Genomic DNA, 18,069 nt, shown 5'->3' with positions numbered 1-18,069 from the left:
AATACCTGACACTTTGCAGAGTGCCTGACAAAGTGTATATGCTGAATACAGTTTGTTGAATGAATGAATGAAAAAACTGATATAGATTCTCTATAATTAATGTAACAACATGTATATATTGATCTTTATAATTTCTATCTGAAAATAATGTTTTAGTACATAAAGTAGATAGACCAGATAATTTATTAAAGAACAAATTTCCTATTGTATTTAAGCCACATTTTGATTTACAGTAACCACTCAGAAATTTATGTAAAGTGTAGTAACCTCCTCCTTTTCCCACATCGCATTCAAGCAGCCAATTTAATTCACTAGGAGTAACATATATGAAACACACCAGGACTCCTAAGTTTTGAGTTATTTTAAATTTTTTGAGTTATTTTACATTTTGATTATAAATTTTAGAAAAATCTAAATTTAAATAAAGATTTAGTACTAAGTTGTAATTTCAATTCATGAAACCTATTAATTGTCCTAAACATTTTTATAACCAATATATTTCCTAATTGGAAAAAAAATTAACTTACTGTTTGGCTTTCTGGAAATTCCATTTTCAGCAATTTGTGAGCACATTCTTCAAAATCTAAACTGCAGAGATAAAATGCTCACAGCCGTTAGGTTAAAAACTTGCAGCGCAGTTAAACTGTAGTACTCTGATAAAGAAACTTACTTTAACAGTTGTATTAAATACTTTTTATTATAATTTCATATTATATTATACATATAAAAAAGACATAGCTCTTTACAAAGGCAGTACTGATAACATACTATAATATGGATAAATCTTAAATTATGCTAAGTGAAAAAAGTCAAACACAAAGGACCACATATAGTATGATTCCATTTATATAAAATGTCCTGAAAAGGAAATCCATATACAAAGAAAAGTAGACTTAAACTTTTATTACACTACTAAATTATTTCCACTTCTCTCTAATCCAAGTCAGGAAATGGTAGAAGATGCTCCAGGAGCCCAGCATGACATCTAATGCTTAATCACCAGTTTTACAAGTTATCTTGATTCATACCCAAACATGGGGCTTCTACATCCATATGCTTCACCTACGACAGTGGTCGGCAAACTGCAGCTCACGAGCCACATGTGGCTCTTTGGCCCCTTGAGTGTGGCTCTTCCACAAAATACCACGTGCAGGCGGGCATGTACAGTGCGACTGAAACTTCGTGGCCCATGAGCAGAAGTCGGTATTTTGTGGAAGAGCCACACTCAAGGGGCCAAAGAGCCGCATGTGGCTTGTGAGCCGCAGTTTGCCGACAACTGACCTAAGAGAATTAGCAAACTAGATGTGAACTTGATTCAGGAATAATGCTAATATATTTGGACTTTTTGTAGAATTTTCAAACCCTAATTATTTTGATAACAGTGATATCTGTATTTATCAGCCTCTGTTACTTATTGTGTTTCATAAGCACAATCCTATATAATAAAAGGCTAATATGCAAGTTGATTGAACAACGGAACCACTGGCTGCTATGACGAGTACTGACCACCAAGGGGCAGACACTCAACACAGGAGCTGCCCCCTGGTGGTCAGTGCGCTCCCACAGGGGGAGCACCACTCAGCCAGAAGCGGGGCTCATGGCTGGTGAGCACAGTGGTGGTAGTGGGAGCTTCTCCTGCCTCCGTGGCAGCACTAAGGATGTCCGACTGAAGGCTTAGGCCCGCTCCCCCTGGGTAGCGGGCCTAAGCCTTCAGTCGGACATCCCCCAAGGGCTCCTCCCAGATTGTGAGAGGGTGCAGGCCAGGCTGAGGGACCCCCCCCTGAGTGCACGAATTTCATGCACCAGGCCTCTAGTAGGATAATAACCCAAGATGATACAATGTAATTGAATTTTTTAAAAAAACTAAAGTGGAAATAATTTACTTTAGGAAAATTTATTTATCAGGAAATAACTTTTATAACAGATAATATTAAACAATATTTAGCACTAAGGTTAAAATATTTAAGTATAATTGACAAACTTTAATAACATAGAGATACCAAAAAGTATTTAAAAGGATGTGACATTTTCTTTTCTAATATATTATTTCTAAAATATGCCTACCTATTTATCCAGTAAAGATATACTATGGGCACAGTAATATATATTCTATAGTTTTTCCCTCACCTAACATTATATCAGACCACTTGCCCATATCAATAACAATGCTCCATTAGCCTAATTTTTTCTTTTATTATCCTCACCTGAGAATGTTTATCGATTTGAGAGAGAAAGGAAGGAGAGAGAGAAACATTGATGTGAGAGAGAAACATCAATTCATATGTGCCCTGAGCAAGGACTGAACCCAAAACCTAGGTATGTGCCCAGATGGGGAATTGAACCCATAACCTTTTGGTGCATGGGACAACACTCCAACCAACTGAGCAACCCAGCCAGGGGTAGCCTAATTTTCATGGTGGCATAAACTAGACATTTTGATTATTTGTGCCAAACAATAAGACTGTCTCCTTTTTTTTTTTTTTTAACACTGAACAATTCTGTATATAATTTCCTACCAATATGCATGCCTTTAGGAAATATAATAATGAAAAAGAAGGGACAAATGGAATGGACACTAAAACCTTGATTCATGTTACTGAAAGGCTTCCCATAAAGAATTTAAATTCCCACTAGTAAGGCTTATATGTATAATTCACTAAAATCATCATTAGTACTGAGTACTGTTGCTTTAATGAAATAAACCACTTCAGTTGTTTTAATGAGGGATAACATCACTTATTGGTGATATGTCTTATGACTAATATTTTTTATGTTTTACAATCCATTATATGAATCTCCCAACCATATCCTTGAAATACCTTTCTATCAGTCTTTGTGTTTCCTAAAATCTGTATGAGCTTTTAAGTTTAATAACCTTTGTCATATATAAATAATTGTGACTAGGCATTTAGAGGCTGAGAACTCTTAACAAACACCAATACATAAGGCAGTAGTTACTATGATGGATATCACTACATAATAGTGGCTGTTACTGTGTCTTAAAGCTTTAAATTTGCCCTAACCGGTTTGGCTCAGGGGATAGAGCATCGGCCTGCGGACTGAAGGGTCCCAGGTTCGATTCTGGTCAGGGGCGTGTGCCTTGGTTGCGGGCACATCCCCAGTGGGAGGTGTGCAGGGGGCAGCTGATCAATGTTTCTCTCTCATCGATGTTTCTGAGTCTCTATCCCTCTCCCTTCCTCTCTGTAAAAAATCAATAAAACATATATTTTTTTAAAAAAAGCTTTAAATTTAAGTCTTTTCTGTAATTCAGAGATTATTAAGGTTAGGTCAACTTAAAAAAAAAGTTGCTTTTAAATAACCTTTCAAAGAGCTCCACTATAACCCTTCAAAGTTAATGTTAACAGCAATATTAAAACAATAAATCTGTTTACAACTTACTACTGTTAATTTTCTAAAAATGTATATACAAATAAAAGGTCAAACTCCTAAAACAGTTATCTATAACAAAAATTCTCATCTTCCACTTTAATTCTTCATGAAAAAAAAAATATTTAATAGTTTATTTTTCTTTCATGCAAAAGGCAAAGCAATAGGTAAGGATAAACCAAAAAATTTCTAACCAATGTTTGCTATTTAACTTTTCTTTTAGAAGATGAATCTAAGCCAAAGTTTTCAGACAGAAAAAAACAAGATGACTCCTACTTATGAATCATTATTGCTATTACATCATACTAAATGGAAATATACACAACCTAGTAACAAAGCAAAATAGAGAAAACATTTCTCCTCCAGAGTAAAATGTAAACACTGCCCACTAAATCAATAGATTGCTGCACAAACAAAACAACAGATGTATTAAACATTTTACATTTTCATTTACTTTTCTTCAAAACCAAACTCACAGGCTTCAAAGGGAACAGGTTTTGTTTTCATAGCATGATAATAGTTCTTACTTAACACTGACTCAAAGGGTCCTAAAAACCTTCCTAAACCTAATTTCTATTTCTATACATTTCTATTTGCACAACAAAATCAGTGTCCAAGAGTTAACATAACAGTGCTTCTCTCCTTAAAACCAGAATTAGAAAACAGAAACATATAAAATATTAAATTTCCACTACACAATTAATACTGTGCTAGATCTATAATATAGACTTGTTTTTAGGTTTTTATTAGTGCTATCTAATTATAAGAAATGATATAACTAGCCTGGCTGGTGTGGCACAGAATTGGGCATCGACCTCTGAACCAAGAGGTCATGGTTCGATTCTGGTGGGGGCACAGGCCTGCGTTTCAGGCTTGATCCCCAGTGTGGGGTGTACAGGTGGCAGCCAATTGTTTATTCTCTCTCATCATTGATGTTTCTATCTTACTCCTTTCTGAAATCAATAAAAATATACTAAAAAAAAAAAAAAAAAAAAAAAAGAAATGACATAACTAAAACAAACAAATAAAAACCCATTAAATTCTGTAACACAGTTAGGTCTTCCAAGTAAATAAAGATAATTTGCTTTTGAAGCAAAGAACCAAGAGTACGGACCTATCAGCTTGGCTTGGGATAGAGTTTGAGAATCACTAACATAGTATCAAGTTTTCTATCATCAGTTTCTAAAAATCCCATCTCCTTGTTCATTTGCTATCAAAAGTAAGAATTAACTGAGATACAGTTATCTTACCTTGATTGAATAGCAAGATAAATTGTACGACGAAATGAGACTAGATTAATTTCTGTTTTGTCATGAATAGTCACTTTTTGTCCTGAAAGAAACAAGAAAATTATGCAAGTATGCAAATAAATGTGAAGAACTGAAAATGTATTTCTGTATAATAATTTTCAAATTACATTTAGAATCTATGAGTTTAAAAATAACAATATTTTTTCTACAGTATAAATTAGTATTTATAGAATTCAAAGTGACTATTTCAAGTCTATTATCATATCTTAAAATACTTTAGTAAGTTTTGTTAGCTCAAAGAAGTTCAGAACCAAGCCAGAAAAGCTACTTTTGTTTCTGTGTCACTTGCTCATTTAGACACTATAAAAGGCTGCACCTATGATACTGCTTAGTAAGACATTATTTCCAGAGCTCTAAAAAGTATCTTCATAATTTGGAAGAACTATAACTTATGGGTAGAAGTACAGTTTCAGAGAACATTAGGATTATTGTGACAAGTTGGATGGGTCCAAAATAAATATGTGTATTTGTTAAAATTTTCTTGTATCTAATGAATGTTAAATATTTAATCAGTTTTATTTGAACAGTAACCTATATAATAAAAGGCTAATATGCAAATCGACTGAATGGCGGAACGGCTGGTTGCTATGACATGCACTACCACAAGGGGGCATATGCTCAATGCAGGAGCTGCCTCCTAGTGGTCAGTCTGCTCCCATAGGGGGAGCACCACTCAGGCAAAAGCTGGGCTCACAGCTGGTAAGTGCATCACTAGGCCATCAGTCAGACATCCCCTGAGGGCTCCTGGACTGTAAGAGGGTGTAGGCCAGGCTGAGGGGCCCCCCCTCCCCCCCGCCCTGCTGCCAGTGCACGAATTTCATGCACCAGACCTCTAGTTTTCACCTAAAACAAAGAAATTCTAAAGTAAAATATAGTACATGGATAGCAAGATGTTTTAAACAAATAAGACAACAGAGCAAAATTAAACTTATTTTTATAAAATACATTATAAAAAGCAGTTACACTTTAAGATAAGACAGAACTAAGTATGTTATGCCTTAAAAGGGAAAGAGATAGTTTTAAATTTTCAAATACGTAATGGAAGTAAATAATGACCAGTGTAGGCATGTTCTGATGTTTTAACTGAAACTCAATCAAAGTAGTGAGCTAATTTTCCTGTGAAATATAAGGTAATCAAAGTTGAAGAGGAAGAACATCATGCCTATTTTTGTATAAATATAGATTTTGGCCTCCCAACTTTATTTTGTCAAATGAACAGCAAATATCGAGTCATTCTCATCTGTCACATTAATGCTAGGGTTACATAAATCATATGCACTCAACATGAATGTACCTTATTCATAGTTTATAATCAAAGACAGAAAATGTCAAATTAAAATTATGCTGATGTTGAAAATGAATTTTCTTGTTTAATACTTGTAGAGTAAGTTTTTTTAACCTTGGCAATACTGACATTTTGAGCTGGATACTTGGTTGGAGGAGGGGCAGTCTTTTGACTTGTAATATCGTTTAACAGCATTCTTAGCCTTTATCCAGTAGATGACAGTAAAGAGACCCTCCCAAATCACACACACTGGGAACCATTGTTTCATCAGAATCAATTCAATTTCAGAGTATTTTACAGTACTATTTAAGTAAGCTATACTTTTACCTTCTTCGCCTTCTTCTCCCTCTTCCTCCTCTTCCTCCTCCTCCTCTTCACTACTTCCAGCATCTTGATCTGTGTTTGAATCACTATCTCCTTCATCAAGAATTTCTAAAAAACCAAAGTAAATTTAGGAAAATATCAACAAGGAAGTGATACTCATTGCAGTTCCTTCTTCAAAGACAATTCTCAGAAATCTGTTTATCAACCAATACAGATAATAACAGAGGCCTCCTGTTATTGCCGAGGTGGTCAGAGAACATTATAACTAATTTGACTAGAAAGAGCCATGTGTCATTCTTCTGACAGACAGAAAGTGACCATGAAACAAGGGGGGATGAAAAAGAAAAAGTAGATGAAAGTTTTCAAAAGAGCAAGAGCATACTGACGTCAAAATATTCCTAGTTTATCATCAGAAAGAAGACAGTATATTACAAAAAGCTTAATTCTTGATATAGAAAACAAGAATTTAAGCTAAGAATGTTTTATGAAAGACAAAAAAAAGAGAAGAAAGTGTTGCATAATTTAGCATTCATTTTAATGAGATTTTTATTAAAATGTATACCTATTAAATAGAACATCACACTTAATCCAAAGACTTTCTATATATAAAACAAAAACCAAAGTTTAAAAAGTCTTTAGGAAAACTGGTAAGATGAGCACTTCATTGAATTATCACCTCTTAAAATACAGCTCACACTCAGAACTGGGTGAAAATAGTGATGCAAATAAGAGACTATATAAAACAAGTAACAAAAACTAAAATTATATTTTGTTCAATCACATGTGTGCTCTATTAGTCTGATGAAAGATTTTAAAACCTGGCCAACATTTCATTTTCTCCATTTCTATTATGATCAGAGAATTTTTAATAAAATGTTTTGGGGCCAATTCATTTTTAGAAAATTTCTAATGTCTTTCTATTTACTAAGCAGTATACTAGTATATAACTCAGGAGCCACATACAATATTGAATGTTAGTAGAGAACTTCATGCTATCAGGAATAAATCATTGTACAAGCAGGGAGACTTGTCATTCAGACCTTAGCCAATATACAAATATCCTCAAGAATATTTGTAACAAGTGTTAGAAATAAACTGAAGTGTCTAGTTTATTATTATATAATATGGTTTTAGACAGACTTTTAAAAAGAGGAAACTATTTAGTATTCAATAGAAGGAAGACAGGCACTCCTGCTGTTTTCCCAAATGCTGCAAGACCTAAAACACAAGTACACCTGAGTCACTCTAAGGTGCTAATTACTAAAGCTGTGCCCACTTCCTGCTGTGACCATTTTTTTATGCCAGCTCTAGAAGGATATTTTATGAAAGAATGAAGGTCAAATGAATTGTCTAGTCGTTTACATCATCCTCTTCTCGTCTGTTCACTTTAGAATCTACTTACTGAAAGCATATAGGCAATGACAATTAGATTTCATTAACTGGATAAAGCAGTGGTTTCAAAGTATAGTCTGTAAGTCTCTGGGTTGGGGAGGTAGGGATGGAGGTGGGGAATCACTGATACCTGTCAGGTGGTCTGTGAGGTTAAAACTATTTTCATAGTATTGCTAAGACATCATCCACCTTTCACTATGCTGACATCTGTAATGATGGCCCAAAGCATCAGAGGTTAAAACTGGGGCAACCTGAGCACAAATCAAAGCATCAAACTGCACCAGCAGTGGTGTTCTTTGCTCTTAAAGTAGGGGAAAGCCCGTTTCTCTTAACAATGACCCTGACAAATTATTGATTTTATTAAATTCCAGCCCTTGGTAGGTCTTTATAATAATCAGAGTAACAAAACATGAAGTTCATATATAGGACTGCTGTTAATGACAGGCATAAGATGATGGTTATCTCAAGGAACAGCACTTATGCAATCATTTGAGTTTCAAGATGAATCAGCTTTTTTCATTTTTACTTCAAAGAATGGCTCACAACCTATAGTTCTCCTCCTAGGAGCTTTCAGAGCAGTGAGTACTTTTCAGATAAAATCACAATTCAGGAAAATAAATCTATAAAGTTATCATAATATTATAATATTTAAGTGTGTAATAAAATAATATAAACATAATTACATAACTAGCCCTGATTATTAGCATTAGGAAATAAATGATAGAAATGTGAAACAAAATAGTATTATTGTCTAAATACTAGTTCTGTGACAATACAAAGCACTGTATTTTGTTTATCTTCACACAAACAGGGAACATTTACTCTTACATCAAATAAGTAACTCTTCCAGGTCACTTAACTAGTAATGGCAGACAAAATACAAACCAAATTCTGTCCAAAGTATATGCTTACAATATATTAATGGTGTACAAATAATAATTATCTATTTATTAAACACTGATATCTAGCACTGTGATTGATGTTATCAGAAGTCTATCAACCTGCTCTCAAGAAATAATAAAAAAGAAGACTTGGAAACCAAGATGGCGGCATAGGTAAACACTGGAAATTGCTGCCTCGCACAACCACTTCAAAATACAACTAAAAGACAAAACGGACATCATCCAGAACCACAGGAAGGCTGGCTGAGTGGAAATTCTACAACTAGAAGGAAAGAGAAAAGCATACTGAGACTCAGAGAAGGTGTGGAAGTAAAGTGCAGAGGTATAGAGGCGCAAGCGCAAAGGGCTGGCAACTGAGGACTCGGCGCACGTGGAAAGGGCTGGCAACTGAGGACGTGGCGCACGTGGAAAGGGCTGGCAACTGAGGACGTGGCGCACGTGGAGAGGGCTGGCAGCTGAGGATGCAGTGCACGTGGAAAGGGCTGACAACTGAGGATGCAGCGCATGTGGAAAGGGCTGGCTGGCAGCTGAGGACATGACACACGTGGAAAGGGCTGGAAACTGAGAACACGGTTGTTTTTTTCAATCGGGAGGGAGTCTCAAGCTCCTGACTGCTCTGAACTCCAGTTCCAGGCGAGTCTCTGGGGACCCAAACTCATACAGGAGAAACTGGACTGTCTGGCATCGGTCGGAACTCAACGGCGGCTTTCCCTCAGAGGTACTTACAGCGATTACCGGGACACTGAGAAGCAAAGCCTCTTATGGTAGGACTTAGTAGCAGCCATAGCTGCTTGCTCCACCCTGTTGATCCCCAGAGACCCCGCCCCACCCAAGCTGTGTGCAGAGGCTTTTGCATATGAAAGGCCTGGCCCTTTGCAATCTGAAAATTACCTAACAAACTGCAGCCGAGTCAGAGAAACCCAGAACTTCCAAAAGAAGGCCCAAGGCCCCACAGCAGCTTGCATTGCTTCACAGCTGGGTTCCTGCTGGGTAGCCTCAGGCAGAGGCTAAATTAGCACCTCCTTAGAGATCCAAGAGCCAGTGTACCCGGTTGTCAGAGTGGGACCATCCAGACGACAACTCAGATCCATAAGGGACACACTCAGGGGGCAGACTCAGTGAGCACCAAAGCCCCACTGAAGCAAGTTTGCCGCAGAAGGGTGTCTCCAGCACAGAAGTTCTCCCACTGCAGACACAGCTGATTCTCACAGCCAATTGGCATGGAGGTCAATTCCTCCCAGTGATACCTACAATAATCAAGGCTTAACTACAAGACTGTGCACAAAGCCCACAAAGGGGTGCACCAAGAGTGTCCACCTCAGGTAATTGGGGAGGCTGAGCCACTGGGGCCTATAGGAAACCTAACACAGAAAGCCACTCTATCAACACAGGAAAGCATAAAAAATGCAGAGACAAAGAAACAGGTCACAAATGACAGAAATGGAGGAAAGCAAACTACTGGATATGGAGTTCAAAACCACACTCAGAAGGTTTTTCAAGGATTCTCTAGAAACCGCCGAAAAACTTAGACCTTCAAGAAATCTAGTGAGACCCTCGAGGTTATGAAAAAGGACCAACTAGAAATTAAGCATACACTGACTGAAATAAAGAATATTATAGAGTTCCAACAGCAGACTAGAAGATCACAAATATCAAGTCAAAGATTTGAAATACGAAGAAGCAAAAAACACCCAACTGGAAAAACAAAAAGAAAAAAGAATCCAAAAATATGAAGATAGTGTAAGGAGCCTCTGGGACAACTTCAAACGTACCAACATCCGAATTATGGGGGTGCCAGGAGAAGATAGAGAGCAAGATATTGAAAGCCTATTTGAAGAAATAATGACAGAAAACTTCCCCTACCTGGTGAAAGAAATAGACTTACAAGTCCAGGAAGTGCAGAGAACCCCAAACAAAAGGAATCCAAAGAGGACCACACCAAGACACATCATCATTAAAATGCCAAGAACAAAAGACAAAGAGAGAATCTTACAAGCAGCAAGAGAAAGACAGTCAGTTACCTACAAGGGAGTACCCATACGACTGTCAGCTGATTTCTCAACAGAAACTTTGCAGGCCAGAAAGGAGTGGCAAGAAATATTCAAAGTGATGAATACCAAGAACCTACAACCAAGATTACTTTATCCAGCAAAGCTATCTTTCAGAATTGAAGGTCAGATAAAGAGCTTCACAAATAAGAAAAAGCTAAAGGAGTTCATCACCACCAAACCAGTATTATATGAAATGCTGAAAGGTATCCTTTAAGAAGAGGAAGAAGAAGAAAAAGGTAACGATACAAATTATGAACAACAAATACACATCTATCAACAAGTGAATCTAAAAATCAAGTAAATAAATAATTTGATGAACAGAATAAACTGGTGAATATAATAGAATCAGGGGCATAGAAAGGGAGTGGACTGACTATTCTCGGGGGGGGGGGGGGGTAAAGGAGTGTGGGGGATACAGGAAGAGACTGAACAAAAATTGTACATCTATGGATGAGGACAGTGGGGGAGCGGGGGGTAAGGGCCGAGGGTGGGGTGGGAACCGGGTGGAGGGGAGCTATGGGGGGAAAAAAGAGGAACAACTGTAATAATCTGAACAATAAAGATTTAATTTAAAAAAAAAGAAAAAAGAAATAATAAAATATAGCACTTAATTGAATAATAAATTGCATGTCATTTAAAGTAGTAATTCTTAGGTGGTAGTGAAGTCAAATAAAGTGTACTAGTAATACATGAATATTCTTAAGAGGGCTAAAAATTAAGAGTTACACAATTAAAACACAGGGAAAGAGGAGATAAAAAAACTATGTAAATAATTTAGAATGAAATAGTACATTGGACAAGCATTAAACAGAAAAATAATGCATACAAAAACAATGAAGAATATGGCTTCAATAAAAGTAGAGATTTAATTAGGCGCGGTCAGTGATCTATATATATCTTTCTATCAGTATTATATAACTGCAAAAACTGCTTCAACTTATCCAAAATAAAATCATTTAATAAAATTCTACATACCCTTCTTAATAGCTTTGTACTTCTCTTCATTCTCCATAAAATTAGGATCCATCTTGAAAACATCTTAAAAAAATAAATTAAAAGTTTAAGTAAGTTTTTATTTTCTGTGCTTATACCTTTTGGTGCCCTACTTCCCAACCATCACCCCCTAACTTACTAAGAACATCTTCTGGATTATAGTCATCTTCAAGCGGAAGCATGTGGGTGAACTGATCATCTTCTTCCACTAAGTCAAGTCCTTCTAGAATAACAGGGTGGTCCTTGAACCCATCTTTCCTTACAGCAAACATCACTTCAATCATGTACTGGACTCTTTTGTCTATTTCAGACTCATGGAGAATGTTTCGAAGGCGTTCAAATATAGCTAGGTTAAGCAGAAAGAAAAGACAATAAAATAAGCAATAAATATTATAATACTCAAACAAAAGCTGGATATCAAAACAAGGATATACACTACCATTGATTCCTCTTGGTGACACCTGTGTTAATTTGAGGCCACATTCCTTGAGAAAACCAATAGCTACTTCAACACTATCATCTGTTGGTCTTTCCAGGAGCAAAGTGAGCATCTCTAAGCATAAAACTTCATGTGCCTTAAATAGAATAAAGACATATGGAATAGAGAAAATGTTTTAACATTTATAAGCCTAGTATTGACAGTAATTTTATTTTTATTTTTATTTATTTATTTATTTATTTAAATATATTTTATTGATTTTTTACAGAGAGGAAGGGAGAGAGATAGAGAGTTAGAAACTCGATGAGAGAGAATCATCGATCAGCTGCCTCCTGCACATCTCCTACTGGGGATATGCCCGCAACCCAGGTACATGCCCTTGACCGGAATCGAACCTGGGACCTCTCAGTCCGCAGGCCGACGCTCTATCCACTGAGCCAAACCGGTTTCGGCAACAGTAATTTTAAAAGTTACTAAATCTGTTTTTTGCAGTGATAATATTGTATTAGCAAAGTTTTATAATGTATATAAAAATACTGCATATATGAAATACAATTATTCTTTTGCTTTCATTATGCATCTGTTAAGAAGTCCCAAATGATTATTACAAAATTCCTAGTGTATTGCACTGAATAAAACTATTTGACTTACCTCCAGGAGAAATATTCTTATACATAATATAAAAAATTATAACATTTATTACCTATAGGAAATACAATAATTAACCTCAAAATATAAATTAAAATTCTTTAATCTGAGATATTTTCATAGTCACTATATTAAGAATAGTGATTCTCTATAAGCACAAATATTTATATCCATTGTCCATTTCATTTTATCAGCAACTATTAGAAAACAATTCTTAAATTATATGCATAATTATTTTATCAGAAAATATCTTAATTTCTGGTATGAAATTATAGTTTTAAATATATCTCTTATTTTTTTTTTCCAGCAGATTTATTTTTAATGCCCCAAACATGGAAATAACAAAAAGCATAGACAGATCAATGGATCAAGTGGTTACCCACAGAACATCAGAGTACTCAGCAATAAAATATAATTATTCACATAAGCATTAGTGGTTGAATCTCAAAGTAACTGTGTAGCTGAAGTAGACCAGTATTTGTGGAAGACTACACACCTTCCAGTGACCATAAAACTGTGAAAGATATGAACTCATCTTGCAAAGGAAGGAAAATCAATGCATGGAGGGCCAGGGAAGGCAGAGAGAGAGAGGAATTATGAAAGGGCAGGAGGGGGTAAATACAGAGTGTGGTAAAGCAGGTGTAGAGCTGTTGGCATGGAAACTAATACAATAATTAAAAAATAAAAATACAAGCAGAAACTCCCCCCTGCCAGTGAGCCGAGGCGGGGTGGGCACCATCCCTTGCTCTGAAAGGTCACGGGTTCCATTCCAGCTCAGGGCACACGCCTGCCTGGATGCCCTGTAGGTGGCGTGCAGGAGGCAGCAGTTCGATGTTTCTTACTAATATCACCATTTCTCTCTCTCCCTTCCTGTTTCTAAGTCAATAAAAATGTTTTTAAACATTTTAAATATATATATATTTAATATTTTTATTGATTTTAGAAAGGGAGAGGAAGAGAGATAGAAATATCAATGATGAGAGAGAATCATTGATCGGCTGTGTCCTCCTGCCCCCCATTGCTGATTGAGTATGCAACCTGGGCACGTACCCTTGACCAGAATCGAACCTGGGACCATTCAGTCCACAGGCTGACACTCTGTCCACTGAGGCAAACTGGCCAGGGCTAAATATATTTTTAAAAAAAGAGATAATAGCCCTGACCAGTTTGGCTCAGTGGACAGAGCGTTGACCTGCGGACTGAAGTGTCCCGGGTTCGATTCCGGTCGGGGGCATGTACCCTGGTTGCGGGCACATCCCTGGTGGGAGGTGTGCAAGAGGCAGCTGATCAATGTTTCTCTCTCATCGATGTTTCTATCTCTCTATCACTCTCCCTTCCTCTCTGTAAAAAAATCAATAAAATATATTCTTTAAAAAATTAAGAGAATAAATTCTGTGTTTTGCATACTCACCTGAGTAAGTCTACTTTGGCCCTAAGCTGTAGATAAGTGGGAAATGCTTCTTTCACACGTGCTGGTTTACAGCTTTAACCATCCATCCAGCTCACCAAATAGTACACACGAGAAAACTGCACTTTGTTGCATGTCAGCTATAATTCTACCTAAAGCATGACTTAAAAATGTTTCCAAATGAAGGCCCAGATGTCCCTGTCTTGTTGGAAAACTAAAATGGAAACCCTATATGGGCTCTACCATTTCTCCTCTAATTTCCTGGGAGGACCAGCCTTGCCCCAGTGGCAGCAAATACTGGCAAGCAGGGAAGACTGTGGCCATCGGAATCACAGGAATGCTGACTGCGTCACAGATGCCACATCCTGGCACTGACTAAAATCAAACTACTGACACTGACCATATTAAAAAAGTTAACACCTATAAACAATGCCAGGTAGAGTGGGAATAAAATTCTATTGGGAAGCTTTGCTGTGAAAATGAACTAGAAATGTTCAAAAACACTATACATAAGCCTTTCTGAAGTCGGACACTTATTTAAGATGGGAAGGGAAAAAGTCTAAATTTCAACTCAATACATTATTTTTTTTTGCATTGAGCACAAGATAAAAAATACATACTACTTTTTATGGGAGGGGGCAAACAGTCTTATAAATTACAAGAAAACATCACCCTGTATCACAGTTGGGAAGAAAATATTTATCATTTTAACTGTTTTTGACAATGCCAAAGTATCTCTAATATAAAGTAAGATATACATTATAAAACTGAAACATATAGTTGTGCTGACATAGACATGTGAAGTTTTTATAGTCTTAAACAGCATGTTATTATTGTTATAACTAATTAGGTTACAATCTAAAAGGTTTCTAAGAGTAAACACTGACAAGAATTTCACATAGGAAATAATTAAAATAATATTTATGCTAGAGAAATAAGATAAAAGTGTGATTTTAAAATTGTTCTTATAGATACCATCAAACATAATACATATTGAAAAAAACTTTGAATGTGAACAAGAACAATTTTACTATCTCCTTCAAGTTGAAACAGAATCAAAACTCTCAAATAGTGATTAAATACAAAATAAACACAAAACTGGATAACATTATTTGTATTTAAAATTACTTAATCTACTATCCTATATAATAAAAGCCTATTATGCAAATTGTCCCCTTGGACGGTCATTCAACCCGGGAGTTTGACTGGGAGACCAGGAGTTTGACTGCTCACTATGATGTGTGCTGACCACCAGGGGGGGGGGGGCACAAAACATGGCAGGCGTAAACGATGCAGTGCTGGCAGTGGGCAGCAGTGGAGGCGCTGCCGGTCCCAATGGGCCCCGACTAGAGTGGGACCGCAGTGGAATGGTGGAGCAGGTGAGTGGGCGGCGCCAGGCCAACGCAGGATGCCAGGTGGGGCTGCAGGGTGGGGACGCAAGCTGGGACCCGATCTCTGCAGGCCACCCCAAGGGACCCCACCAGTGCACAAATTCATGCACCGGGCATCTAGTATTTTATAAACTGATTCTATGAATATATGGCTACATATACTATATATACTAGTTGCAGGGATCAGGAATTTTTATTATTAGATATTATTAGGTTCTCATAAACACCATGCCCAGGGGGAAAGAGTGGAGGAAATACCAACTTTATTGCTTTATAAAAACAAGTGCTATTACTTTCTCTGAAAAAATGATTTGTAGTTAAGTGAACATGAACAGAATTACGAGATCAATTTGATAAAACAATGTCTGGTTATTCTTCATATTAAATAATATTAAAGGCATTTATTATAGTTTTAACATTAAAATATTATCCAAGATACTTTTCCAAAGACTATAAAATCAAAACAAAAACAGAGATATGTCATTGAAGTGCATCAAGTCTGTGTGGTCTAATGTCACTACAAGGTACTAAGTTTTGAAGATAATTACTTACCACATTTTGGTTAATAAGATGTGCCACAAATTTTGAAGCAGTCAGACAAAGTTGCTGGTAAGTGAAGGTAGAGAAAAAGTTAATCTATAAACTAAAACCAATTTTCATTTATCTAAAAATCTATAGCTTACACATTCTTTAAAATATGTAATACACAGGATCATTTTTATATTAAAGTTAAAGGATAAGAACTAATAGATGTGAAAGAGTGCCATTTCTGGCAAAATAGTTAAAATTTCTGTGGCTCATCATTAGCAGCCAGAGATATTTAATAGAGTAAAAAAAAGTTCTCATGAAATATGCAGTTTTAAAAAAGCATTCCTACATAGAAATCAACATAGCTCACTATTGTTGATACTGATTTATTAATCTGTCCTTATATGGCAGTTTACTTACAAGCCCATCATATATACCTTATCATTTCTTCGATAGCCTTTCCGAAAATTAAGAATTAACCTCTTGAGAATTAATTCCCCGATTTGTGGAAATTTTGAGTTGATAATAGCCACTAAGGCTGCATAAACATGGGTGAAGATTGGAGAAGCACTCTGTGCTTGCAAAACAGATCTGGACAGCAGGCCTCTGTTTAAAAACACACACACACACAAAAAAAAAACATCAACAATAATCACCAATTTGATTAGAAGAATAAAAAACTCATTTAAAATCCAGTAATATTATTCCTCTGTAAATAATCACAAATGCTAAATCAGGATTAAATTTATATCACTTTATTTGGGAGAAAAGCTTATCTTTCTAACAAATAAAAACTGCTTTTGAGAAAACAAACTTCAATTTGTGCTTTCACAAAACAGATTTTACTACAATTTTTTCTTCAAAAAATTTTCTCTCACAATATAATTCCTCTTTTCCAATTTCTGTTTGTTATATCTAATTATAAATTTGAGTTTTTTTAAACTTCTTAGAAGTAATTAAACATTTGCAAAATAGTATAAGAAAAAAAGACCTGCTTCAAAAGTACTAAACTTAAACAAAATAAGATTTCCACTACTGGACCATTATTTTATATAAAATTATGTGATTAAAGACAAACTTGGGTATTTCCCATCTTTAAGCCTATTTTCAGTAAATTAAAAATGAAGATTTGGAAGCAATGCAAGAATAATGCTAAAACAGTGACAGAAATATAAAAAGTTCTTTGTTAACTCATTTTTAAAATAAGCATGTTTCTATATGCATTTGACAAGGAGAAAGATGCAAAGTGGGCTGAACAGTTATTTTTAGCAAAATAATGACAAATAATTATTAGACTGCCAAAAGGCAGGAAAACATTGTCTTAGTAGTCATCAGGTTAAGGTGTGACAATTAAATCATTAGAGTAGAAAATGAGAAAAGAGGACTCAGCTAATAAGTGGTAAGATCTTAAGCGAGCCACATAAGTTCTCAGAAAATGAAAGAGCACTACCTCCTTCTGAGAACAGGGGCTACCTTAGGTCACCTTCCTCTCTCCTCACAACATGCTGCACCTTTGTTTATATGCCCAATGCTGTTTGGAAAGGAATCAGGGTCACGTGAAAACAGACTTCAGATTTAAATAATAAATAGAATGAATACAGGATATCTGTTTCCTGACCCTTTTCAACATCACCAACTACTTAAAACCGCAAAGAAAATGCTAAGTCATTCTCTTCTGCTTTTCTAAAATGTATTACTTACCTTCCTCACTTCTTTCACATTCTCACTTTGCTTTCATTAGAAATTAAACTGGTTCATGAGTTTAAGTTATTAGAAGTATTCCATACATAAATATCTTCAAAAATCTTATATCACATCAAAGCTTCTTAAAAGCAAAATCTCCATACAACCTTCAATTGTTAAGTACAGGCTATTTGTTAATAGTTACCTTTTTACAAAAATTGCATTTTAAATATCCACAATTACCTTTAAAATAAGGTAGCATAATAAATCAATAATTATGGTTCATGTAGGTTATGTTCCTTTGAAAAACCACTATGAAATACTACAA

General features: G+C 35.8%; 1 protein-coding gene across 1 annotated transcript in view; it reads right to left on the bottom strand.

The window, feature by feature from the left end:
• Positions 1-18,069, bottom strand: part of CWC22 (CWC22 spliceosome associated protein homolog) — a 55,349-nt gene that overhangs the window by 11,966 nt on the left and 25,314 nt on the right. Inside the window, exons 7-14 of the mRNA XM_081096276.1 lie at positions 16,496-16,664; positions 16,083-16,136; positions 12,084-12,219; positions 11,784-11,990; positions 11,627-11,689; positions 6,310-6,414; positions 4,638-4,719; positions 528-588 (exon numbers count right to left, since the gene is read on the bottom strand). Of these exons, the coding sequence (XP_080952402.1) occupies positions 528-588; positions 4,638-4,719; positions 6,310-6,414; positions 11,627-11,689; positions 11,784-11,990; positions 12,084-12,219; positions 16,083-16,136; positions 16,496-16,664 (877 nt within the window). The remainder of the gene's footprint in view (positions 1-527; positions 589-4,637; positions 4,720-6,309; positions 6,415-11,626; positions 11,690-11,783; positions 11,991-12,083; positions 12,220-16,082; positions 16,137-16,495; positions 16,665-18,069) is intronic.

Source organism: Myotis nattereri (assembly GCF_964212035.1).
Source record: "Myotis nattereri genome assembly, chromosome: 7".
Classification (NCBI taxonomy): Eukaryota; Metazoa; Chordata; class Mammalia; order Chiroptera; family Vespertilionidae; genus Myotis; species Myotis nattereri.
This window is presented reverse-complemented; position numbering and strand designations above follow the sequence as displayed.